The sequence below is a fragment of the Neomonachus schauinslandi genome, chromosome 11 (assembly GCF_002201575.2).
Source record: "Neomonachus schauinslandi chromosome 11, ASM220157v2, whole genome shotgun sequence".
In the NCBI taxonomy this organism is placed as follows: Eukaryota; Metazoa; Chordata; class Mammalia; order Carnivora; family Phocidae; genus Neomonachus; species Neomonachus schauinslandi.
The window spans coordinates 552,640-575,344 of NC_058413.1; the positions used below are offsets into that span (position 1 = coordinate 552,640).

The window sequence follows — 22,705 nt, forward strand, 5'->3', positions numbered from 1 at the left end:
GAGGGCCGGCCACGTGCACACGCGCAGGCGGCGCTCCCGCACTTCCGGCAGCAGTGCATCCTGGGACTTGGAGTTCGCCGCAAGCCTGCGGCCGCAGGACACCGCGACTCGAAGGCTCTCGTCTCCGCTGCCTGGGCGCCGCGTGACGTCACTCGGAGGCGCCCGCACCGCCCGGCGCGCGGGTCCCGGGGACTTCTGGGTAGCGGATTACCCCCGCCCCCCACGTCGCCGCCTTCCTTTCCGTCCCTGACGCCGCCGAGGTCGCACGCGTGAGGCTTCTCCGCCGCCGAGTGAGTGGGCGGCGGGGCCGGGGCGCGGGCCGGCCTGCGGTGCCGTGGGGGGCTGTGGGGGGCCGCGGGAAGCGGGCGGGCGCCTGCCGGGGCTTGGCGGGAGGCGCCGGGCCGGAGCACGCGCGGCCGGGGCCGGGGCGGGAGGCCTCTGGGTAAGGCCGCCTGTGCTCTCTTCCCGCCTCAGGATGCGCTACGTCGCCTCCTACCTGCTGGCCGCCCTCGGGGGCAATGCCTCCCCCAGCGCCAAGGACATCAAGAAGATCCTGGACAGCGTGGGCATCGAGGCGGATGACGACCGGCTCAACAAGGTAGCCGTCCCGCTGGGCTCCGGCGAAGGTGTAGCTGGATGTGCCCGCGTGTGCGCGGGGGTCCCGATGCAGCCCCAAGGCGGGTGGGCGTGAGGCGGAGTTCCAGCCTGCCTCGGGGCAAGGGACGGGAAGGTTACGGCGCCGCCGGAGACTTCCTAGGAACTGTTTCCAGAGAAGGGCACCTTCCTTAGTGACATTCTTTTTTTTTTTTTTTAGATTTTATTTATTTATTTATTTGAGAGAGAGAGAATGAGAGATAGAGAGCACGAGAGGGAAGAGGGTCAGAGGGAGAAGCAGACTCCCCGCTCAGCAGGGAGCCCGATGCGGGACTCGATCCCGGGACTCCAGGATCATGACCCGAGCCGGAGGCAGTCGCTCAACCGACTGAGCCACCCAGGCACCCCCTTAGAGACATTCTTCCGCGTGGTGGGATTTAAACCGAAATACTTGGCTGTCTTGTCTCGGGAATCTTAGGAGTGCGCTGGTTCCCCCTTGGAGCGAGTCTTCGGGGAAGCCACGTGTGGATGGTTACTGCTGGGCTGGACGGGCAGGCCTGGAGGCTCTGGGGCGTCTTCTCACGGCTCGCTCCCGCAGCTCGCCCTGCCCCGGTTGGAGAAGTTAAGGCAGGGGCGCGTTAGTGAGTCTTTGGTAATTGGTGCTTCTGGTTATTCTAGGTCATCAGTGAGCTGAACGGAAAAAACATCGAAGACGTCATTGCCCAGGGTGAGATTGTGTGCAGGGGGTTTTCGTTCTCGGGGTCCATCCTAATGCCTGCTGGTCAGCCTGTGGCCTGCCAGGTTTCGCTTGTGGACCAGAGCACTCTAGAAGCCTCACCCAGAGAAGCGGGCAGGCTTCAGTGAGCTTGTGCCAAGGATGCTTCTGGACAGGCCGGGTGGTGGGGCAGCAGGGCGGGGCTGGAGCTCTCAGAGGGGAACCCGGATTTTGTAAACACCGCTCACCATGTGCCCTCGGTGAGGGGCTCGGGAGCACAGACGGGGACTGCCCAGGATGACCGCAGGTCCCTGCCCCCCTTTACTGGGCAGGTGGTTTTCTGATGACAAGGCTGGAGCTGACGGGAAGTGTTTGGAAATCGTACCATTGGGACGACTATTCTGTCCCTGTGGGCTCAGTGAGGCAAAGCCAGCTCAGCAGACAGCCTTGTCTGAGGGCTGATAAGGACCTGGACCTGGCCAGCAGACTCGGTCCTTGCCGGGGTGTAAACGTGGTGGGGTGCTGTGGCTCAGTTTCTTGGGGCGGGATTCCTAGAAGCCAAGTTTCCAGATAGGGAACTTGAGGAAGCCTGGGTGTGTGGGGGGGGCACAGGCAGAGCCGCCCATCCGAGAGCACAGAGGAGCCGGTGACTCTGGCACTTGGCTATGGGCCTCCGTACATCGGGCAGACTGTCTCTGAGGCAGCCTTCAGGCTGATCACCTGCTCTGGTCTCATTTTCCCTGATTGCCGTAGGTATTGGCAAGCTGGCCAGCGTGCCTGCTGGTGGGGCTGTCGCTGTGTCTGCCGCCCCAGGGTCTGCAGCTCCTGCTGCTGGCGCTGCCCCCGCTGCTGGTAAGTGGAGGCTGGGGCGGGGTCTCCGCTGGGAGTGTGTCTTGCACTGTGGGCCTTGCTCACTGCCCCCTTTCTCTCTACAGCAGAGGAAAAGAAAGACGAGAAGAAGGAGGAGTCGGAGGAGTCGGACGATGACATGGGATTCGGCTTGTTCGATTAGGTTCCTGCTCACCCCCACCTGCTGGCAAATAAAACCCTTTTTATGTGTCTATGAAGTGGCTTGTGAGCGTTTTGTAAGAGTGTGGCCTTGGCACAGGGCAGGTGTGGGGGCCCCACCCCACGTTGGGTGGGCGGGCCTTCATTCCGGGAGAAACCTGGAGTTCCCAGGCAGGAGGAGCTCCCCGAAAAGCTGGGGATCTGGTGCAGAAATGGGTACCTGGGAGGGGGGACATCTCCTGTGGATCTTGGGTGTGGTCAAGCCTTGAGTAGGCTCAGGAGGGGGCGTTAGCCTTCTTGGGCACAGTCCTGGCTTCTGAGGACTGCAGGGGCCTTCCCAGAGTGAAGCTTTCAGGGGGACACACAGGAAAACTTAAAAAGCAGCAGTGGGTGGTCTCCACTACCCTGAGGTGGCTCTGGCTGGCAGAGGCCAGCAGTTGCCCTGAGACTGGTAGCATTCTTCAGTTTCACAAAAGGAGAGAGGGGTGGTGGTGCCTGGTGCACGTGGGATCCTGAGTTTCCCTGCAGAGTTGGGTGCAGTTCACATTCAAACTCTGCTTTAATCTTCGAGCAACTCGGTCCCATAGGTCCTTCGAGTTACCCCAGCTATTGATGACCTGGGCAAGTGTGGAAGTGGCTTGTAGGTAGTGATGTTGGGTTATGTGGCCACGAAGTCCCCTTGGGGTGGGCCTACCTGTGCCTCTCCCGACAAGCTCTGGCTGGAATGGGGGGCAGGAGGCAGAGTTCCTCCCACCGCCATCCTGGGCCTTGGGTCCTCTGCCCACCAATGCCAGCCCACTTACTAGATGCTCATCTTCCCCCTGTGAAGGCTCTGGGTCAGCAACAGGCTGTGGTGTGTGCAGCCATTGTGTGCCAGGCTACAGCTCTGAAGAAGGAGCTGCTGTCCGTGCGCTGTAGTTCTGCAGGGAAAGAGCACAGAATGAGTGTAACAAGGGACAGCTGGGGGGTGGAGGGCCTTCCTCAGGTAGAGAGTCAAGACCTGGAGAAGGGGGTCCGCAGGGTAGGAGTGTGCATGGGATGTGGGAAAGAAGGCCTAAGATCCCTCCAGTTACCGTCTGGCGGCTGGAACATGGGCCCAGAGGAAGAAGTGAGCATCATTGCAAGGTTCTGAGCGGCATGTGCTGCAAGGGGCAAGTGTGAGTGGGGGTTGGGAGAGAGGCGGATTGTGGATGCCCAAGGACACAGGTGGTAAGGGGACATGGCTCCAGGTTCAGCTAGAGGGCTCCCCAGAGGAGAGGACCCAGATTCCATGGGCAGACCTTGGACCCTGAAGTGAAGGGCCCCGTGTAGTCAGAGGACACCATGGGAGCATGACACCCGCCAGAATGATTACACAGCAAACACCAGGGCTTCTCATCCACGCTGGCTGGGAGGAGGGGGAGGCCCACCTTCCACCCCGAGCCAGGGTTCCTGGAAGTGCTGTTGTGTTCCTGGCTCCAGAGCAGACATTCCCAGGGGCCTGGAGGGAGTGATATGTACCCAAAACAGCTCAACCCTGGTGTGGAAATGGGGGTAGAGGTCTCCCTGCACTGGGGCAGTGCCACCCTTCAAGGCCCCAGTCCCTCAGAACCAGGAAGGGCCCGGACCCTGGCTTCTTGGAGCAGGTCAGGGGAGGACCTTTTTAAGTCCCTGGCTCAGCCTGCACCACCCAGCTCCCCTCTTGGTGGTCACCCTGGTGAACCCCTGGACTTTCAAGGCCAGCCTTGAGAGTGCTTCATCCGCACGGTACCACACCTGCCCCTGCTGCTTCCGGCAGCATCCCCAGGGGCTCAGTCAGTAGGGGCCCTGATCATCCTGATGGGGCCATACTCTCTGCTCTATACATCCATCCAAAGCACTTGGGGGATAAGATCCCCATGTACAACAGAAGGTCAAGTTTGTCTAGATCAAATTTATTTTTCTAGTTGTTTATGAAATTTTAGGGGTTTTTTGAGATTTAACTATTTTTATTTTGTTTCTGTTTTTTAAATTTTATTTTATTTAAATTCAATCAAATTAATTAAGGGCAACTGGGTGGCTCAGTCGGTGAAGCATCTGCCTTCGGCTCAGGTCATGATCCCAGAGTCCTGGGATCAAGCCCTGCCCTCCGGCTCCCTGCTCCGTGGGAAGCTTGCTTCTCCCTCTCCCTCTGCCCCTCCCCACCATTCACGTTCTCTGTCTCAAATAAAATCTTTTTTAAAAAATAAAAATTAACATAGCGTGTTGTTAGTCTCAGAGAGAGAGTTCAGTGATTCATCAGTTGTATATAACACCCAGTGCTCATTACATCACTTGTCCTTAATTTCACAGTTACTCCATTCCCCTATCCTCCTCCCCTCCAACAACCCTCAGTTTGTTTCCCAGAGTTAAGAGTCTCTTGTGGGGGACGGGGGGCGCGCCTGGATACCTCAGTCGTTAAATGTCTGCCTTCGGCTCAGGTCATGATCCCAGCGTCCTGGGATCCAGCCCTGCCTCCAGCTCCCTGCTCAGGGGGAGCCTGCTTCTCCCTCTCCAGCTTCCCCTGCTTGTGTTCCCTCTCTCACTGTCTCTCTCTATCAAATAAATAAAATCTAAAAAGAAAAAGTCTCTTATGGTTGTCTCCCTCTCTGATTTCACTTTGTTTTATTTTTCCCTTCCTTTCCCTATGCTCCTTTGTTTCATTTCTTAAATTCCACAGATGAGTGAGATAATATGATAACTGTCTTTCCCTGATTGAATTCTTTGGCTTAACATAATACCCTCTACTTCCATCCACGTCGTTGTAAATGGGAAGATTTCTTTTTTTTTTTTTTGCTGGCTGAGTAGTATTCCATCGTGTATATATGAACCACGTCTTCTTTATCCATTCATCTGTCCATGGACATTTGGGCTCTTTCCATAGTTTGGCTATTGTGGACATTGCTGCTATAAGCATCAGTTGCATTTCTATACACCAACAATGAGACAGAAGAGAGAGAGATTAAGGAATCAATCCCATTTACAATTGTACTAAAAACCATAAGATACCTAGGAATAAACCTAACCAAAGAGGCAACAGATCTGTACTCTCAAACTATACAACACTTATGTGTAGGTCAAATTTAGTTAGATAACCCCTGCTTTCCTCTTTCCCAGTACCCAGGCCTGGGCTCCCCTCCCCACCAGTGCCTTTGTGCGTGGCACAGCCTGGGCAGCCCTGTGTCCTTCCTGGGTTAACTGCCCACACACTCCATCCTCTCTCAGTTCTCTTTTTGAGCTTATATAAACAATGTCTCCCCACCTCTACCCCCCAATTAGGGCTCCGTCTGGGTTGACCTTGCTCAACTGCTCTATCTTGTGCTGGCCCCTCTGCCAGGCACACTGTCAGTGCCAAGTATGGGTGGCTCACAGCACAGAGGCTGAGGGATGGACATCATGACCCAGATGGCCTGTCCCGAGGGGGTAGCCCTGCTCTGGCTTCTCAGCCTGGGCCTGGGTGGCGGGCGATCCCAAGCCACAGCCCAGACCTCCAGTCCTGGCACCAGCTGGGTCTTGAGCTGAGCTCTTGCCTGGGGAGTGGGTGCTCCTGGGGAGACAGAGGCATCCCACCACCCCAGCACAGACCAGCTCCTTGTTTGGGAGGTGGGGTGAGGCTCAGGGCTGGCTCCTGGAAGCAAGCCAGCCAACGCCTGCCCTACAGCCCAGGAGAAAAATGCGGAAAAGGGGCGGGAGGGTGACATCACTGGAGTGCTCCACCTGCTGGGGCAATTAGCGGGGGGGGGGCGGGGCGGGAGTCATACCCAAGTAGACCCCACAGCCTGAAGAGCCCAGGTCGGACAAAGTAAACCCAGGTTAGTGCCCAGCTATGGAGGGGCCGCGGCGGCGGGCAGCTGGGGCCTGAGGTCAGGTTGGGGTCTACGGCACCAGTGTTAGCTCTGCAAGTTGAGTGTGATTTGCATCCGGGTCAGTCTGTGGGTGACTCAGTGGGTCCTGGGGGGGTCCCTGCCCTGGAGCGAGCTCCTCAGTGTCCCGAGTGGGTGTTGGAGGCGGACCCCAGAAGAACGGGCCGGTGACTGCCCAGACACCAGTGGTCCTTCCCTCGCAAGTATCCAGATTGATACGAGGCTCTCAGGGCCCCAGACTCCGTGCGTCCCAGGCCTGAGCTCGCCCCTCCCCACGCCCCTGCTACCGTGTGTTCCCTCGCGCTCCCCCCGGAGGCCCGGCCTTGGGGATCGGGGCCGGGGGCGGGGCTCCAGGGCCCCCGGAGGGCGCGGCCGTTCCCGGCGCGCTCCGATTGGGCCGCGCGTGCCGGCCCCGCCCCTGCCCACCCCCACTAAAAACACCGCCGCCGCCGCCGCGATCTAGCGCAGCGTCTCCGCCTCTGCCGGCGGAGACCTAGAGCTGGAGCGACCGCGGGGCCGACCGCGGCCCCAGAGCGAGCGGGAGCGCGCGGTGCGCAGCGAGCCCCGGAGCCCGGCGGGTCGCAGCGATGTTCCCCAAGGAGGCGACGTGGAACATCTCGTTCGCGGGCTGCGGCTTCCTCGGCGTCTACCACATCGGCGTGGCCTCCTGCCTCCGCGAGCACGCGCCCTTCCTGGTGGCCAACGCCACGCACATCTACGGCGCCTCGGCCGGGGCGCTCACGGCCACGGCGCTGGTCACCGGAGCCTGCCTGGGTGAGCGGGGCCGGGAGGGGGTCACGGCGCTGGTCACCGGAGCCTGCCTGGGCAAGTGGAGGCCGGACGGGGGGGCGCTGCCTCGGTGAACGGAGGCCGGGCGGATGCTCTTCGGGAGCGTAGAGCGGCCCCCCACCCAGTCCCTCCGCAAGGGGAAGCTGGCAGGGCCGCCGTGCGGTGGGGAGGGGGTCTCTGCCCGCGCCCAGGACCCCCACCGAAGCTCCGATCCCGGGAGCAGGCCCCGGGGCGGGGCCTGGTTTGTTTTGCTCCGAGACGCCCCGGGATTGGGGTGCGGCCATGCGCACCTCTGGCGCGGAGGCTCAGGGCGCAAAGGCTGGAGGGTCTGGCAGGTGCAGCGGACGTATTTCATGGGGAAGAGGAAGTAACTCGTGGGCGGGACCGTGAGAGTTGGGGGAGGGGCCTCACCACCCCTGTAGCCCGGCAGTGGACTGGATGCCAGCGGTCACCGTGTCCTGGGGCTGCGCTGTTCCAGGCTGCCGTGTCCCCGGGGTCCTGTATGAGGGTGGCCTCTTAAAAGCATTTGGGCAATGTGGCCTGGTGCCTCCCAGGGCATCTGGAAGCTCAGGCCCGGGCATGGCAAGCCCTCCCCTCCCCCCCTTCCCCTCCCCCCCGCACATCACCCACTGTGGGCGTGATTTGCATCCGCCCCTAGATATTTATGGGTCAGTCTGTAGATGGGTCCCCAGTTGTGGCCAACGTATTTTGCCCACTCCCTGGGGTGGGAGGTGCTTCTGAACCTTCCAGCCCCGTGGGCGGCATTGCAGAGGTCTGTGTGTATTGGGATGGACTTCTCCACTCACACACACTTCCGGCAGGGCGCTTGCAAGTGCTGTTTACGGCACACTGAGTACTTAGGGAGTTCTGGGAATGGTGCCCAGCCCCCAACCTACTAGGGCAGCCAAGGCGACAGAAGGGTCATCAGTTCTCAAATGCCAAGCCCATCAGGAGCCTGTCCAGGGTTCTTCCCTGCCCCTTTCCCATGACCTTTGCCCTGAGGGAGGTGGGGTGGATGGAGCACAACTCTCCATCCTTGGGACCTGGGGGTTCACCTCTGTGGCCCTGCCGCGCCCTCCCTTGGAAGCCTTCAGGCCATTGTGTCTCTCAGACCTGCCTGCTGGCCTCAGGACACACCTGGCTCCCACAGGACCTCCTCTTCCCACCCCCACGAAGCCTCTTTTCAGGAGTGGTCTTGGGCAACTGCAGTCCCCACAGCATGGCAGGTTCTGGCCCCACTTCTGACTAGGACCATGTGATCTGCAGCTCCTCCCCAAGGCCCTCCCACTCTGTGACCACTCCAGGGCCCCTACTCTGTCTTTGTGTGAGGCCAGTGCCCATGGGCTCCCAGGAAGAGTCTTGCTTGGCAGGAGCTTGGTCTTGGCTGCAGTGGGTCACGATCATGCTTTCTCAGGGGTGGTGGGACCCCACTCTTTCCAGCCTCATGCCCACAGGCCTGTGCTGGGCTCCCTGGATCTGGATCTGGCCAAGTGGGTGAAGGCTAAGACTGGTCAGGGTTGAACCTCTGCCTTCCCCTCTTCCCAGGCTGGGGGCCACGCCAGGCCAGGCCTAATGACGCATGGATCGGGCCAAGCAGTTGGGAAATACCAGGCAGAGGGCAGGCCTTGGCCGCAGCTGTCAGCCCTCCCCGGGTGGTGGCCTGCCTCTGTGTGTCCAGGGGCAGGTAGCAGAAGTCGCAGTTGTGGGCCAGGCCCCATGCTGGATACTGGGAATTCTCCAGGGTAGATGGAGATGCCACGAGTCTGTGTGCTGTGGGACTCTGGGTGTGGAACCATGGGGGGTGTGCTAAGCCAGGAGCGCTGGCCCCTGACCCTTGGCCCTTCTGACCTAGGCGAGGCAGGTGCCAACATCATCGAGGTGTCTAAGGAAGCCCGGAAGCGGTTCCTGGGTCCACTGCACCCCTCCTTCAACCTGGTAAAGATTATCCGTGGTTGCCTGCTGAAGACCCTGCCTGCTGACAGCCATGAGCGTGCCAATGGGCGCCTGGGCATCTCCCTGACCCGTGTCTCTGATGGCGAGAACGTCATTATATCCCACTTCAAGTCCAAGGATGAGCTCATCCAGGTAGGCCCTGGTGGGGCTGCATTGGGGGTGTACTATGAACTCCAGGCCTCTGCTCACCACCCCTCCCTGTCCCTGCCCCACAGGCCAATGTCTGCAGCACCTTCATCCCTGTGTACTGTGGCCTCATCCCTCCCTCCCTCCAGGGCGTAGTAAGTATCCCCTGGCACATTTCCTGGGTGATAAGAGTTGGCCAGTGTGTGAGCAGTGGGACACGGCAGTGGGGAAGAGGAAGGCCGTCGGTGCCCGCCCCCCCTCTACCCCTTGCGCTACCTGTTGCCTCACTTCCCCCGAGTTGCTCAACAGCAGGCAGTCCCCCTGGAGACACATACTTCCTGTGGCTGTCTCCACCCCGCCCCCATGGTCTAGCCATCGGCCCAGCGGCCAGGCAGGCCTGTGGCCCGTGCCCAGTGCCCAGTGGGTGAAAGGCACAAAGGAAGTAGCCACTGGGTGGGGCCCAAGGTGGCCCAGTGGGCTAGCCAGCTTGGTCCTCAGGCCCCTCCCTGTGTAACCATGTGTCCCGGCTGCAGCGCTATGTTGATGGTGGCATCTCAGACAACCTGCCACTCTACGAGCTCAAGAACACTATCACCGTGTCCCCCTTTTCGGGGGAGAGTGACATCTGCCCGCAGGACAGCTCCACCAACATCCATGAGCTCCGGGTCACCAACACCAGCATCCAGTTCAACCTGCGCAATTTGTACCGCTTGTCCAAGGCCTTGTTCCCGCCCGAGCCCACGGTGAGTCCGCTGGAGCCCCCGGTGAGCCCTGTGCCTGGGAGGCGGGGGCCTGCAGGGCCTCTCCACTGGGGCCACCTGTCCAGCCTGGATCCAAGCTAGCTTGGTGGAGGGGAGGGGTAGACGCCAGGGCCTCTAGGGGGCAGGACAGGGCTCGTGTGGCCGCCTGCTCTAATTTACCACCCCGCTGCCGCAGGTGCTGCGAGAGATGTGCAAACAGGGCTATAGGGACGGCCTGCGTTTTCTGAGGCGCAACGGTGCGTGGGTGCCCCCGGGAGCGGCTGTGGGCGGAGTGGGATGGTGGCTCTGCACTGTTGACCGGGCTGCAGTGCTGATCACCCGTCTGGGGGTCCCCACCCAGGCCTCCTGAACCGGCCCAACCCTCTGCTGGCGCTGCCCCCTGCACACCCACCTCCCCCCAAGGACGAGGATGTGGAGGATGCCCAGGCGGCCACAGGGAAGGCCCCAGTGGACGGCCACTTGCAGCCACCCCTGGAGGATCACATCCTGGAGCATCTGCCTTCGCGGCTCAATGAGGGTGTGTGGAGGCGGGGTGGGGGGGGGGGGGCTCCTGGCGGGGGGGGAATGAGGGTGAGTGGAGGCTGAGTCGGGGGTAGGGGCTCCTGGCTGGAGGGGGAATGAGGGTGGAGGTGGGGTGAGGGGCGAATGAGGGTGTGTGGAAATGAGGGTGTGTAGAGGCAGGGTGGGGGGGTGGGGGCTCCTGGCTGGGGGGGGGAAGCCGAGGAGCAGAGAGATCCTGGCCTCCCCAGCTGGCGGTCAGCTTCCCTCCTGCGTCCCACCCCCAGCCCTGCTGGAGGCCTGCATAGAGCCCAAGGACCTGCTGACCACCTTCTCCAACATGTTGCCTGTGCGTCTGGCCACAGCCATGATGGTGCCCTACACTCTGCCACTGGAGAGTGCGGTGTCCTTCACCATCCGGTGAGGGGAGTAGGGGGTTGGGGCAGGGAGCACGGCGGACCGAACTTTGGGGTCATCCATGAGTGATGGACGCCCTAGGGGGAAAAGGCCACTGGTTGGGGAGGCTGCGGAGATGCCGTGTCAAGGCTTCCAGAAGCTGGGGTGCAGGCAGGGGTAAAGCGGGCATGGGTGTGAGGGTCGAGCCGTAGACTCTGAGGCCATGCCTCCCGTCCCCCCAGCTTGCTGGAGTGGCTGCCTGACGTCCCTGAGGACATCCGGTGGATGAAGGAGCAGACGGGTAGCATCTGCCAGTACCTGGTGATGCGAGCCAAGAGGAAGCTGGGCAGCCACCTGCCCTCCAGGTGAGCCCCCCTCCCTGTTGTGTCTGCCCAGGGCCCGAAGCCTCAGTGGCGTCCACGGAAGCCCTCCGGCCCTCCATCCCTCCCCCTGCAGGCTGTCAGAGCAGATGGAGCTACGCCGCACGCAGTCGCTGCCCTCTGTGTCCCTGTCCTGTACGGCCTACAGCGAGGCGCTGCCCAGCTGGATGCGCAACAGCCTGTCGCTAGGGGACGCGCTGGCCAAGTGGGAGGAACGCCAGCGCCAGCTGCTCCTGGGCCTTCTCTGCACCAACGTGGCCTTCCCGCCGGATGCCCTGCGCATGCGCGCTCCCGCCAGCCCTGCCCCCACGCCCCCACAGCTCCCACCCACCGTGCCCCCTTGCTGAGCGCCCTTGCTCCACCCTTCCCCAGCCCCCTGGGGCCCCAGTGCTGAGGGCTGGGCCCCCCAGCTTCCCTGCCCTGTGAGGTGGGGCCCTGGGGCGGGCTGAGGCCCCCCCACCCCACTCCCAGGCCTCTCTCCATTACCCCTGCAGCAGTAAGGAGAGGGGGCCCCTCACAGCTGCTAGAAGGGGATTTGCTGTCAACCCCCTCCACCAACCACTAACGTGCTGCCCCTGTGCCTCAGTCTCCCCCTCAGGCCCCACCCCAGAACTGGGGAGGAGGGCAGGGCTGCACCTCCTGGGGCCCCCAAGTCAGTGCAGTATTACCCCTGAGAACTTTGCACCTGCTCCTCCCTCCTCATTTGTCATGTTTTGCTGAAGAACGTATGTGAAGAATTATTTATTTTCGCCAAAGCAGATGTAATAAATGCCCGGGCTCAGCCCCTGCCTCTTTCACTCGTGTGTGACTCCCTGGCCAATGTCTCTACTTCGGGTCAGGCTTTCAGGGGCCCTGTGCTCCTTGAGCCCGGCCTTCGGTACTGCCAGCCAGGCCGGCGGCCTTCCCCTAAAGGCCCTCGTGGGCCTCCTGGGTTCTAGCGCACTTCTCTGGCTGGGGCCCATACGTTTGCCTCACTTTGTCCTGAGGTCTGCTGGCTGGCCCTTGGGCACAGCTTTCCAAGGGCCAGCGGAAATATTGGGACCAAGATCCCTGCTAAATAAAAACTAAGAAATGTTTACAAAAGGTGGCGTCTTCATTTCCACTCAATGGTGACGCAGGTGGTGTGGGGCTGATCTCAGGGTTGGATGGCTATGGAGGGTGGGGTTCCGCAGCTGAGCACCGAGGACCTGGGAGACACGGGACCTGTTCTACTTTGGGCATTTGGCGCAAGGCGCTGGACCTCCCCCCTTGGCAAACCTCACTGGCCAGTATACACACCTTCTCGATCCCCTGCCCCCTTCCCCACCAGTCTCCTGGGGTACCCAGTCTCCTGCCAATATATAGGAGGAGTATGGAATGTCAGGCTGGGTGAGGTCTGACCCCGAGGAGGCTGGACCTTGTTCCGTGGGAGACATAGTTTCCTGAAAACGTCCTCTGATCTGGACAGTCTGAGGGGATGCAGCCCTTCTTGGTGACCAAAAGGGCCCATGCGTGAGGGGCGCTGGAGCAGAGCTGGGTGGCTGGCTGGCTGTCCAGAGCTCTTAGTCCTGACCAAGGTATCAGGCAGCTATGGAGGTGGTGGCAGCCCCCAGCCAACAATAACGGTGGGGCTGCAGGACTGGGAGAGCCGGCTCAGCAGGTCCCCACGTGTCTGTGCCAGGAGCCGTCCCCCTCTGGCTCTCAAGGTCCTGTCCTGTAGGCCCAACCTGTTCTAGTTCAGCAGGATCCCAGGCCCCTGGAGAAGCAGAGGCTTCCAGACCCCCAACCACCCTCCAGGTGGGTACAGGGGCTGGGCTGGGGCTAGGGAGGGGGACCTTTGGCAAGAGAATGGGTTTTCTCTCCCCAGCAGGAAGGTCCCATGCCAGCCCCACCCGGCACCTTCTCCCAGTGCTCCTGCAAAGGGAACCCAAGTCAGGGCTGTGCCTCAAAAGGAGAGCTTGGGGGCAGGCTGTGGAGGAGAGGGCCTCCTTCTGCCCCCACCCCAACTCACTCGCTCCCACACTTGCACAGCTATCATGCCGCTAATTTAAATACCATTTTGTAATATATTACGAGCTAATTGTTTAACCACGGGAAAGACGAAAACTGGGAAAGCATAGGCAAGAAAGTTAAGTGCCCCCCACTCCGAGAGATAACCATTGAAGATATTGTGGTCTGTCTCCTGCCTGGCTTGGTCCTGCACACACTTTTTGGCGCCTTAAATCCGGATCTTCAGGACAGCCCCACCCTCCTCGCCTTAGCCCTGCCCGGGAAGGGTCCCCAGGCCAGCGGGGGCATCTCCGCCCGGCCGTGAACTCCGCGCAGTCGGGACAGCGGGGGCCGGGCGAGGTGTGCGGCGAGAGCCGGGCCTCCCGGGCAGCGCCGAGAGGCGGAGACACTGGGACGGTAGCGGCGGCGGCTCCGCCCGGGCCCGGCCCACGCCGGGGTCTCAGTTCCTGCACGGCAGCGGGAGCCGCTCTGGGCCCGCGCCCCCCGCGCGCCGCCGCCTTTCCAGACGAGCTGCGGGCCGCGCACCAGGTGCGGTGGGCGGCTCGCAGGTAAGCGCCTCGGGGGTCCCGCCGCCGCGCCCCCTCCCCGGTGGCCGCGGGGCGCGCCGACCCTCGCGTCTGGCGGGCGGGGACGCCGGGGCTCTGGGGAGCGGAGCGGCGGTGGGCGCAACGGCTCGCGGGCCCGGCCGGCCCTTCTTCCCCGCTTCCCCGTCCCGGCACCGCACAGCTTCCGGCTGGGATGGACCTCCAGTCCCGGGAGCCCACGAGCCGCGGGGGGTGGGGTGGGGGCACCCGCCGGGGCGAGGCGACGGCGCGAGGGGGGATACGTCCTGAGCCCCCCCGGTCCCCTCCTCCCGCCTTTCCTCAGACCTGCACTCTTTGGAGATTGCGCCCCGACACCCCGCCGCCCCAGGAATATAATATGGGCGGGCGAGAAAATCAAGGTCCTGGACTGAGAGGAGAGGATCCCAGAATCCCCCAGGTTGGGGGAAATGTCGCCACACTGGGGGTTAGCTTTGGGAAATCCGGGACCAGGGCGTTGTGGGAACGACAGGTGGCTCTGATTAGGGGCGGGGCGCCCCGCGGGGAGGGAGGCCCCGCGAAGTTTCCGCGAACTGGAGGGGGCGAGTCTGGCGGACCACAAGTGCCTATTGCTTGGGGGAAGGGCCATCAAGCCTAGAACCTGGCGTGTTCTTGACGGGGCCATGGAAGGCATCGGCGTCCCAGGCTGAAACCCTGCATCTGCAACCCTTGGGGCCAGGGGCCCGGTGGGAGGGGCTGCGGCAGAAGGGGAGGAGCTTAAGTCGTCGGCCAGCCGGCTGGAGGCCAGGACTTCTGAGGCCCAGACTCAGGGGCTAAAGACTTAGCCAGGATTGGCTGAACGCTCCCGCTGGCCCGCCGGGTCAGCCAGGTCTACAGGTGTCCAGCTTTAGGACCTGTTCAGCTCCTCCCCTCCGCTGGCCAGTCCCTCACCCAAGCTTTCTCCCCTCAGCTGCCAGGAGCCCCCACCTCCTTATTTTCCATCAGAGGTCTTCTGTAGCTGCCTTCCCCCCACCCCACCCCCCGCCCCCAGGTTGCCCTCCCCCAGCTCCTCTCCTCCTGCACTGGCTGCCCTCTAAGCCACAGCCTCTAGCTCCCTGGGCAGCCCCCACAGCCCACAGGCCTAGAGCCTGCTTCACTCCCACCCATGACACCCCTTGCCTGCAGCACTACCCCCAAGTGACTGTCCTGCCCCCAGCTACACTCCTCTCTGGACCTCTGCCATGCCTTCTCCCGGCTTCCCACCTGGTGCAAGATGGCCCCTCTGTGCACTCACGGCTCCCTACAAGCTTAGTCCCCACCCATGGCCACTCCACCTTCCCTTCTCTCCCCCCTCATCTCTCTTGAGCTTTGCTTCGGCCCTGACTGTTCCCTGACTTCACAGCGCGTCATGGCAGAGACCCCCGCTCCCATGGCCAGGCCTGGGAAGCCTGGTGCTGGGGAGGCCCAGGAGGAGAAGGAAGTGGAGGAGGGGAGCGCCGGGAGGCCAAGGGCAGAGATGCTAGAGCAGGCCCAGGAATTGTTTCTGCTCTGTGACAAGGACGCCAAGGGCTTCATCACTCGGCATGACCTGCAGGTGAATCCCCAGTCCCAGGAGGCTGCCCCAGCCAGGGGCCGACCTTGGCAGCTCAGCCCTGCCATCCTTGCCTGGCTAGGGTCTGCAGAGCGACCTGCCCCTCACGCCTGAACAGCTAGAGGCTGTGTTCGAAAGCCTGGATCAGGCCCACACAGGCTTCCTCACCGCCTGGGAGTTCTGCCTCGGCCTGGGTGAGCTGAGTCCCCGGGGCCCCCCCCCCCCCCACCCCGCTGCGCAGAGACCCTCCACTGGCACATGTGGGGCCCACACCCAACACACAGGGAGGCCTGTGCCTCGCCATGGCCTCCCTGCAGAGCTCGGACTGGTATCAATACACACAGGCACCAGATGTCACCAGAGGTGTGCAGCTGACCCTCCTGCTCCATGACCCCCTCCCTTCCGTGCCAAACCCCGGTGGGGTGGGAGCCAGGCTTGCTCCACTCTGGCCCGGGTGGGTGTTATCTCCCATTCCTAAACCAAGAATCAGGCCAGAATAAGGAAGAAAAACAGGAAACTGGGCTCAGAATAAGGACAGGATGTGTGTGTGGGGCGGCGGGGGGGCGAGTGGTGGCCGAGCGGGGTGCTAACCCACAGCCTTGGTAACCTCACCTTCCCATGCCCACAGGGAAGTTTATGGGGGTGGAGTCAGCCCAGGGTGCACTGCCCTCCCAGGCTCCAGAGGAAACCTTTGAGTCGGGCTGGTCAGATGTGCAAGGCACTGAGGACTCCCTGGAGGAAGAGGAGGAGGAGAGATTCTGCGAAGTGCTGGAGCAGCTGGGGGTGGCCCCAGCCCTCGGCGAGTGAGTTGGTGCTGAGGCAGCTCCCAGTTCCCTCCTCTACTATCTCCCCTTTGCACGCTGCCTGTCCTTGTCGCCCGCGTGTCTGTCCCAGTTCAGGGTGCCTACGCTGGGACTGGCCCAGTCGGTCTCTGTCAGCTGTGACACCTGGGAGGGGCTGAGCGTGATTTCCCGCAGAATTTGCATTTCAGGGGGCAGCTGACAAGGCTGTGGGAAGAAGGGCAGGCGCTGGGCACAGCCCTGTGTGTATACACCTCGCTGCCCTACAAGACCCGTACACACCGACCTCAGGCAGGGGCAGAAGCACCCACAAGAGGGGTACCCCGCATGCAGCAAACGCGGCTGGGCTATCCAGGGCTGCAAGTCTCCAGAGGGCTCACCCTTCGGGATGGGGTCGGGGAGCCCCCGTTTCAGTTTCAGCCCCTGCCCTCCCCCTGCAGGCAGCCAGCGGTGCGGACGCTCTGGACCCGGCTGCAGCGCGAGCGACCCGAGCTGCTGGGCTCCTTCGAGGACGTTCTGATGCGCGCGTCGGCCTGCCTGGAGGAGGCAGCCCGAGAGCGGGACAGCCTGGAGCAGGCGCTGCGGCGGTGAGGGCTGGGACCAGGGCGGGGCCTGGGGCCCAGGTGGCTGGACTTCGGGAAGCAGTAGAGGCAGGGCTGGGGTCTGTAGTGCCGGCCGGCTCAAAGCAGCTGCCTCACCCCCTGCCCCCCGAAGGCGGGAGAGCGAGCACGAGAGGGAGGTGCGGTGTCTGTACGAGGAGATGGAGCAGCGGCTTCGCGAGCAGCGCCAGCGTCTGCGGAGTCAGGTGGGCCCGACGCCCCAGTCCCACCCCGCGCAGCCCGATCCCAGACGCACGTGTCTCCCTGACTGGGTTCCACCCGCACCCCCCGCCCCAGCCCCTGCCCCTCCACCGCCCTCTGAGGCTCAGGAGCTCTCCGCGAATCCCAGGACCTCCCCCGGGAGGAGGGCAGAGGCCTCCTGGAGCTGGAGCTGCAGAGCCGCGAGCAGGAACTGGAGCGCGCGGGCCTGCGACAGCGGGAGGTGAGTGGCCGCCCGCCCCTGCCGGGGAGGGGTGGGACCCGCCGAGCCCAGGGCCCTGTCCCCACCGTCACCCACACACTCCCCGGTGTGCTTGAGGTCCCCTGGACCTCAGTGCCCCCAGCCCTGGAACCGCTGGGAGTCAGGGGTAAGCGCAGCACCCAGAAGAAGAGGTGGAGGGGTCCTTCCCAGCTTTGATCCCCCCCTCACTCCCCAGTTGGAACAGCAGCTGCAGACCCGGGCCAGCGAGCAGCGGGAGGCGCAGGCGCAGAGCGCCCAGCTGTGGCTAGCCAACGAGGCGCTGAGAACTCAGCTGGAGGGGGCGCAGGAGCAGCTCCGGAGACTGAAGGGCGATGTGCAGGGCCGCCGGGAGCAAACCCTACGGTGCCTGGGGGAGCAGGGAGGAGGCAAACCTTCAGGGGCGGGCCCGGGGAGGGGGTCGGGCTGGCGGGCGAGGCGGGACTGGATCGCTTTTGGGGCTCAGGTCTGGGCCACTTCCATCCCCATCCCATGTCCCAGCCCCGCCCTCAGGGTCCGCGTAGGCTAGGGTCGTGGGACGCCCCGACGAGCCTCCCTGCATCCCGGTCACCTCCTCCCTCCTGCAGAGAGGTGGCCACAGTCTCGAGGAACATGCAAAAAGAGAAGCTCAGCCTCCTGCGACAACTGGAGCTCCTCAGGTGCGGTCTGGCTCAGGCCCCACGAGGGAAGGGGCTTGGCACAGCTCGGGAGCTCCTAGCTCCCGACATTCCTGACCACTGCCTCATCCCACTTGGAGGAAGTCCTTCCTTGTGTCTCTCCTCCATCCCTCATGCCCAGCCAGACACCCCTCTTCTGGTCTGAGGGAGAGCAGAGCCCGTATTCCCCACCCAGGAATGCTGCCTCTTGAGACCTCTTAGGGCCCATGGACTCCCCTTTCCTAGGGAGCTGAACACGCAGCTACGGGACCAGAGGGACGCCTGTGAGGCCAAGCGGCTGGGCAGTGGTCGAAGGAAAGCTCTGGCCGTGGCGCGCTTGCCGGGGCCCACCTGTTGCTGCTGCTGCAGCTGGGCTCGCCCTCCGAGACGTGGCTCTGGCCACCTTCCCAGTGCCCGCTGACCATCCCCAAGAGACTCCCTGGGCGTTACTCGGAGAAGCTGCCCCTTGAAGGTGGTGCGTCGTGGCTAGGGGCTGCCCATCCAGGATGTGGGCTCTATTTAGTGGACTGTCTGACCTGCCTGCATGCAGACATGAAGGAACTAACCTAGGACTGGTCAGAGTCTCCTGTGCCTCCCTGCTGGTCCTCATGCTGTCCCCATCCCATCAAACCCATCTCTGACCAGCAGAAAAACGCCCTCCTCCTAATAAAGTCCACGACTGCACTGTGACCTCCTTGGCCTATGTGGGCGGGAGCCACACTACAGACATGGGGTGTCCATGGTACACTCAAGGCAAGTGTGTAGCACAGATGCAGGGCCCTGTGGTGCTGGGGCTGCAGATGTCCCCGCATGTCTCTGGTCACGCCTTCAAGACCTCGCTGTCCATTAAAGCTGAAGCCCCAAGGGGCCCCTCTGTGGGAACAAGGGAACTGAGGCCCATTGTCTCACTAGGGAGCCTGCTCCTGGCCTCAGTTGACCACCCCCTCCCCAAACCAGCCCGTCCTGAGTGGGACCTCCAAAAGGGTAGGTCTGCAGCCACTGCTCACGCCCCTCCCTCCACCCTCCCTGGGAAGCTGGGAGCTGCTGGCCAGAATCATGAACCCTGGGCAAGGAGCTGGGGACGAGTGCTGCCCACTGTCCATGGAGAACTATTCCAAATGACTGCAGATTCTGACCAACCCTGCCTGGGTCTGGGAATGAGCCTGGTGGGTTGGGAGTCCCCTCCCCCTCCTTACTCCCACTGTCGGTTTCCCAGTCTCCCAGGTCAGCAGGCTCTGCCCTGTTTCCCTCACTCCTTTCCACCCCTCCCAGGACCGATGCCTTCCAGACTGAACTGTCTCTGGCAGGGACCCCAGGCCTCCGCTCCAGGCTGTCCTCCATACTGCACCCAAAGAGACCCCACTCTTGCATCTGATCACACCTCCAGATCCTCCCCCAAGGCCAGCATCTGTTCTGCCGACCCTGCAGCCTCCGGGTGGTCCCTGGGTTTCGAGGAGAGAACCAGAACCGGGGCTGGGCCTGGAGAAGGGCCGGGTCTTGGACACAGTCCAGAGCCCTGGCCGGGCTGGCCGCCGTCGCCACCTCCACCGCCCCCAGCCCAGCTCCTCCGTCTCCCGAGGGTGTAAGTCCTTGGCTGGGCTATGGGCGCCCGCGGGCTGCAGCACGCCCGCCTCCGCAGTCCCGGGCGGACGCCCAGCGCCAGCGCCGGCTGAGGTGCCCGCCGCGCCGCCGTTGCGTGCGGCGCACTGTTCGGACCTGCCCCGCGCCCGCCGCCGTGGGCGGGGCCTGCGGATCGTGGGCGGAGCGCGTCGCACTCGCAGGCCCCGAGGCTGCGGTGCAGTCTCAGCGCTCCGAGCCGCCCCCTACCCCGCCCCCCCGCAGCCCTGCCCCCGCCCCCGTCGCCGCCCGGCGGGACTAGGACGCGTGGCCGGTGAGTCCGCCGCCTGGCCAGGCGGGCCGGGAGGGGCCGGGTGTGCCGGGGCCCTGCGCGGCCCGGACCGCGAGGCCCGGCTGCAGGCGCCAGGAGGGAGGGCCGGGAGGGCTGGGAGGCCCGGTCCGCCGACCCGGCAGCAGCGCGCGCGCCGGCCCTTTCCGGAGGGAGCCGGACGCCGGGGAGCCGGGTGGGCGGAGGGGCACCCGGGGCGGGGGCTAGGCGCCTCCTGGGTCTTCGCACAGGCCTGGCGGCCCCTTCGGCCCCATCTGAGCACCTTGGTCATTGTCTCTGGACATCGGTGCCCTTCCCTCCGCCTGGGTGCAAGTGGGCGCGCCGTCGGCTCGCCCGGCCAGGGGCTGCGGCTTCACCGCGGTGACGCGCGGCTGCCTCCCCGGGCCTGGCTGGAGCGGAGTGCGGGGCTCCTGGTCTTGCCCCGGCCGCCGACGGCCCCGCTGAGTTGCAGGGTTTGGGGTGGGGCAGCTCTGTCCCAGGCCGGAGGAACTATTTCTGGCCGGCGCTTTCCCAGGGGGCTCACATCCGCCAGGCGCTCTCGGAAAGAGGGGCCCCTCCCCCGCCGGTAGTCCGCGCGTGGGCCGCGGGGGCTGGGACCTCTCCACGGGCCCAGGGCCAGCCTGCGGGCGCGTGGGGCTTCCATACCCCCAGCTCCGTGGTACGGGGCTGCAGGTACTGCTGCGTGGTGGGGTAAGGGACAGGGGCGGGTCTGGCAGGAAGGCCCAGGGTGGGGTGCCTGGAGGAGTGAGGGATCCCTCCCCTCCCAGGATCACACTGTCCAGAAATGTTTTCTGCCCTGCCCACCCAAGCCCAGACCAAAATACCGGGCCTGGCCTCTCCCCTCCCTGCCGCTGGGAGTTGACGCTGCCTACTCTGGAAGCCCAGCTCCGGATCCGCTGCCAGGAGCGGCCACAAGGAAGGGTGACAGGATCCTGCCTATCCAGCGTGGGCCAGACCTGTAACCTGTCCCTGCCCTTCTAGCGGAGCCTCCTAGGGAACTTCCGGACACCTGTCTGACAGAGGAACCCGTAGCCCCCAGCAGCCAGGTGAGTGCTGGGTGGGGCGGGTGAAAGTTCAGCTCTGCGTGGTGCTGGGCCGGTCTGGAAACGTGGCCTGGGGCGTCCAGCTGCCCTTTGTGCCCCAGGGCCCTCTCCCACCTTCCCCAGTGCAGACACCCCACAGCGGAGCAGGCAGGGTGTCCCCGGGTGCCACTGGGGAGGAGTACAGCCTGTAGCTTCTTGTCTTGCTGCGGTTGAGGGGGGCTGTCCCCTTTCCATTAATGAGGACCAACTGAGGAAGTACCCCCCAGGTCTGGGGAATGTGTTTCTGCTCTATTCTTCCCACCTTGGTGAAGAGGAAGGCAGGTCTTCCCTTTAACAAAAACCTGAGGGTCTTCCCTGAGGCCACGTCACTAGTAAGGGGCAGATCAGTCTGAGTGGCCTCCTCCCCTCCAGCCTCGGGTAGGCTCCTGCCAGCCTGCGGCCCTGCCAGCCTGTGACGTGGAGCCCCAGGAATGTCGTGTGTGTGTGTGTGGGGGGGTGGGGCCTGCATGAGCTCACCCTGAGGTGCCTGCTGGGGCTTCCTACCCTGGCTGCCAGCAGGGGTGAGTCAGCCGGTAATGGTTGGGGTCCTCCATGTCTCCCTTGTGTCCTGGGCTCTGGTCAAGGAAGCCAGGCCCTTCAGTCCTCCAGGGCCTGGCCTTCAGCTTGGCTGTGGGCAGTAAACATCCACCATGGCTGCGTGGGGTGGGTTTGGGGGGCTGGCGGGGGGGAGAGGGGAATGAGGCTCCTGAATTGCTCTCCCAGGAAGCGTCCTGGTTCTTATGGACACCTTCCCGGGCCCTTCATTTGGGGCAGACAGCTGGCTGGGCTTCAGCCGGGGGCCGGCCTGGGCATGTGTGTCCCCTCTTACTGTCCCCACTGGTGTCTGGCTGACCTCCCAGTCAGGTCCTGGTGTTGTGGGCTCTCTGACGTCCCCTCGCTTCTCAGCCCCAGGATGGGGGAGTTCAACGAGAAGGCGACATGCGGAACCGTCTGCCTCAAGTACCTGCTCTTCACCTTCAACTGCTGCTTCTGGGTGAGGAGTGGGCGCCCCTCCCCCTGCCTCCACCGGCGTCTTCTCCCTCCCTTCCCTGGTCCCTGAAGGAGCCTTGGCCTGGGAGCTGAGCCCCATCTCTCAGACCTGGGGCCAGAGGTGGTGACCAGGGTGCACTGCCCACAGCTAGCTGGCCTGGCCGTTATGGCCGTGGGTATCTGGACGCTGGCCCTCAAGAGTGACTACATCAGCTTGCTGGCCTCAGGCACCTACTTGGCCACAGCCTACATCCTGGTGGTGGCCGGAGTTGTCGTCATGGTGACCGGTGTTCTGGGCTGCTGTGCCACCTTCAAGGAAAGGCGGAACCTGCTGCGCTTGGTTAGCAGGGCGTGGCCGGCACTGGGGTGGTGGGTGGGGGTGGGGGTGTAGCTGAGGGGGGCTCCCCACCAGGCTGCTGGGGGGGCCCTGATGAGAAAGAAGGGACTGTTGGGGCTCAAGGGTGACACTGCAGCCTCTGCTGTACTCACTGTGGTGGGGGGGGGTCCCAGGCCACTTGTCCAGCCCCGAGTCCCCACATCCCAGCTGGGCGCACTGAGGGAAGACAGCAGTTCCGAGGGAAAGCGTCAGGGACTGCCAGCACCCACCTGCTGCCTGGAGCCCTCTGTGGCCACTTGGGGTCTGAGGCTGGGGGCTCTGCTCTGTTGTGCCTGGACACTAGGGAGTCCTCACGGGACAGGGAGGTCTGTGTCCAGCCCCACCTAACTGGGTCCCTGCCCACCCCCAGTACTTCATCCTGCTCCTCATCATCTTTCTGCTGGAGATCATTGCTGGCATCCTGGCTTACATCTACTACCAGCAGGTGAGGGGCCTGGACGGACAGGAACACGGAGGAACACATGCAGTAAGATGGACGTGTGCATGTGGGGATACACAGGTCCACGCATGCAGGGACACATACACACAGATGTGCCGTGTAAGAAGACAGGGATACACACACACACAGACACAACACCCCCCCCCCCCCCCCCCACTCCAGAGCTGACCACTGGGCCATCAGGCCCTGGGGGTGGGG

At 63.5% G+C, this 22,705-nt stretch overlaps 4 protein-coding genes and 1 non-coding gene across 16 annotated transcripts in view; all 5 read left to right on the plus strand.

The window, feature by feature from the left end:
* Nucleotides 1-196: 196 nt before the first annotated feature.
* RPLP2 (ribosomal protein lateral stalk subunit P2) lies at nt 197-2,376 on the plus strand. The gene is made up of 5 exons (XM_044919490.1): nt 197-290; nt 475-598; nt 1,273-1,321; nt 2,063-2,161; nt 2,245-2,376. The coding sequence occupies exons 2-5, from the start codon at nt 476-478 to the stop codon at nt 2,319-2,321; spliced, it is 348 nt and encodes a 115-aa protein (XP_044775425.1). The 5' UTR covers nt 197-290; nt 475; the 3' UTR covers nt 2,322-2,376.
* Nucleotides 1,354-1,487, plus strand: LOC123326322. The gene has a single exon (XR_006541026.1). It is a non-coding gene; the product is annotated as a small nucleolar RNA SNORA52 (small nucleolar RNA).
* A 3,794-nt stretch (nt 2,377-6,170) lies between the features above and the next one.
* PNPLA2 (patatin like phospholipase domain containing 2) lies at nt 6,171-12,153 on the plus strand. Its single transcript, XM_021690328.1, has 9 exons — nt 6,171-6,951; nt 8,819-9,051; nt 9,135-9,200; nt 9,579-9,788; nt 9,982-10,042; nt 10,147-10,323; nt 10,592-10,724; nt 10,943-11,065; nt 11,157-12,153. Exons 1-9 carry the CDS (start codon nt 6,765-6,767, stop codon nt 11,425-11,427), a joined length of 1,461 nt encoding a protein of 486 aa, XP_021546003.1. The 5' UTR covers nt 6,171-6,764; the 3' UTR covers nt 11,428-12,153.
* A 631-nt stretch (nt 12,154-12,784) lies between these two features.
* CRACR2B (calcium release activated channel regulator 2B) lies at nt 12,785-18,392 on the plus strand. 5 transcript variants are annotated; one of them, XM_021690346.2, is made up of 11 exons: nt 13,290-13,617; nt 13,937-14,050; nt 14,993-15,184; nt 15,264-15,375; nt 15,810-15,984; nt 16,422-16,568; nt 16,696-16,786; nt 16,930-17,022; nt 17,237-17,403; nt 17,625-17,696; nt 17,940-18,392. In XM_021690346.2, the coding sequence occupies exons 2-11, from the start codon at nt 13,991-13,993 to the stop codon at nt 18,112-18,114; spliced, it is 1,284 nt and encodes a 427-aa protein (XP_021546021.1). In that variant the 5' UTR covers nt 13,290-13,617; nt 13,937-13,990; the 3' UTR covers nt 18,115-18,392. The 5 variants fall into 5 exon arrangements, with proteins under 5 accessions (XP_021546028.1, XP_021546021.1, XP_021546036.1 ...); XM_021690353.2 differs by lacking the exons at nt 13,290-13,617; nt 13,937-14,050 and adding an exon at nt 12,785-12,856; XM_021690361.2 differs by lacking the exon at nt 13,937-14,050.
* Nucleotides 18,393-19,483: 1,091 nt separating this feature from the next.
* CD151 (CD151 molecule (Raph blood group)) overlaps nt 19,484-22,705 on the plus strand; it is a 5,234-nt gene continuing 2,012 nt past the window's right edge. The window contains exons 1-5 of one of the 8 annotated variants that reach the window (XM_021690380.2): nt 19,484-19,584; nt 20,409-20,645; nt 21,588-21,675; nt 21,820-22,011; nt 22,418-22,492. In XM_021690380.2, coding sequence (XP_021546055.1) covers nt 21,595-21,675; nt 21,820-22,011; nt 22,418-22,492 — 348 coding nt within the window. In that variant the 5' untranslated portion in view covers nt 19,484-19,584; nt 20,409-20,645; nt 21,588-21,594. The other 7 variants (XM_021690409.2, XM_021690395.2, XM_021690401.2 and 4 more) reach the window with 7 other exon arrangements.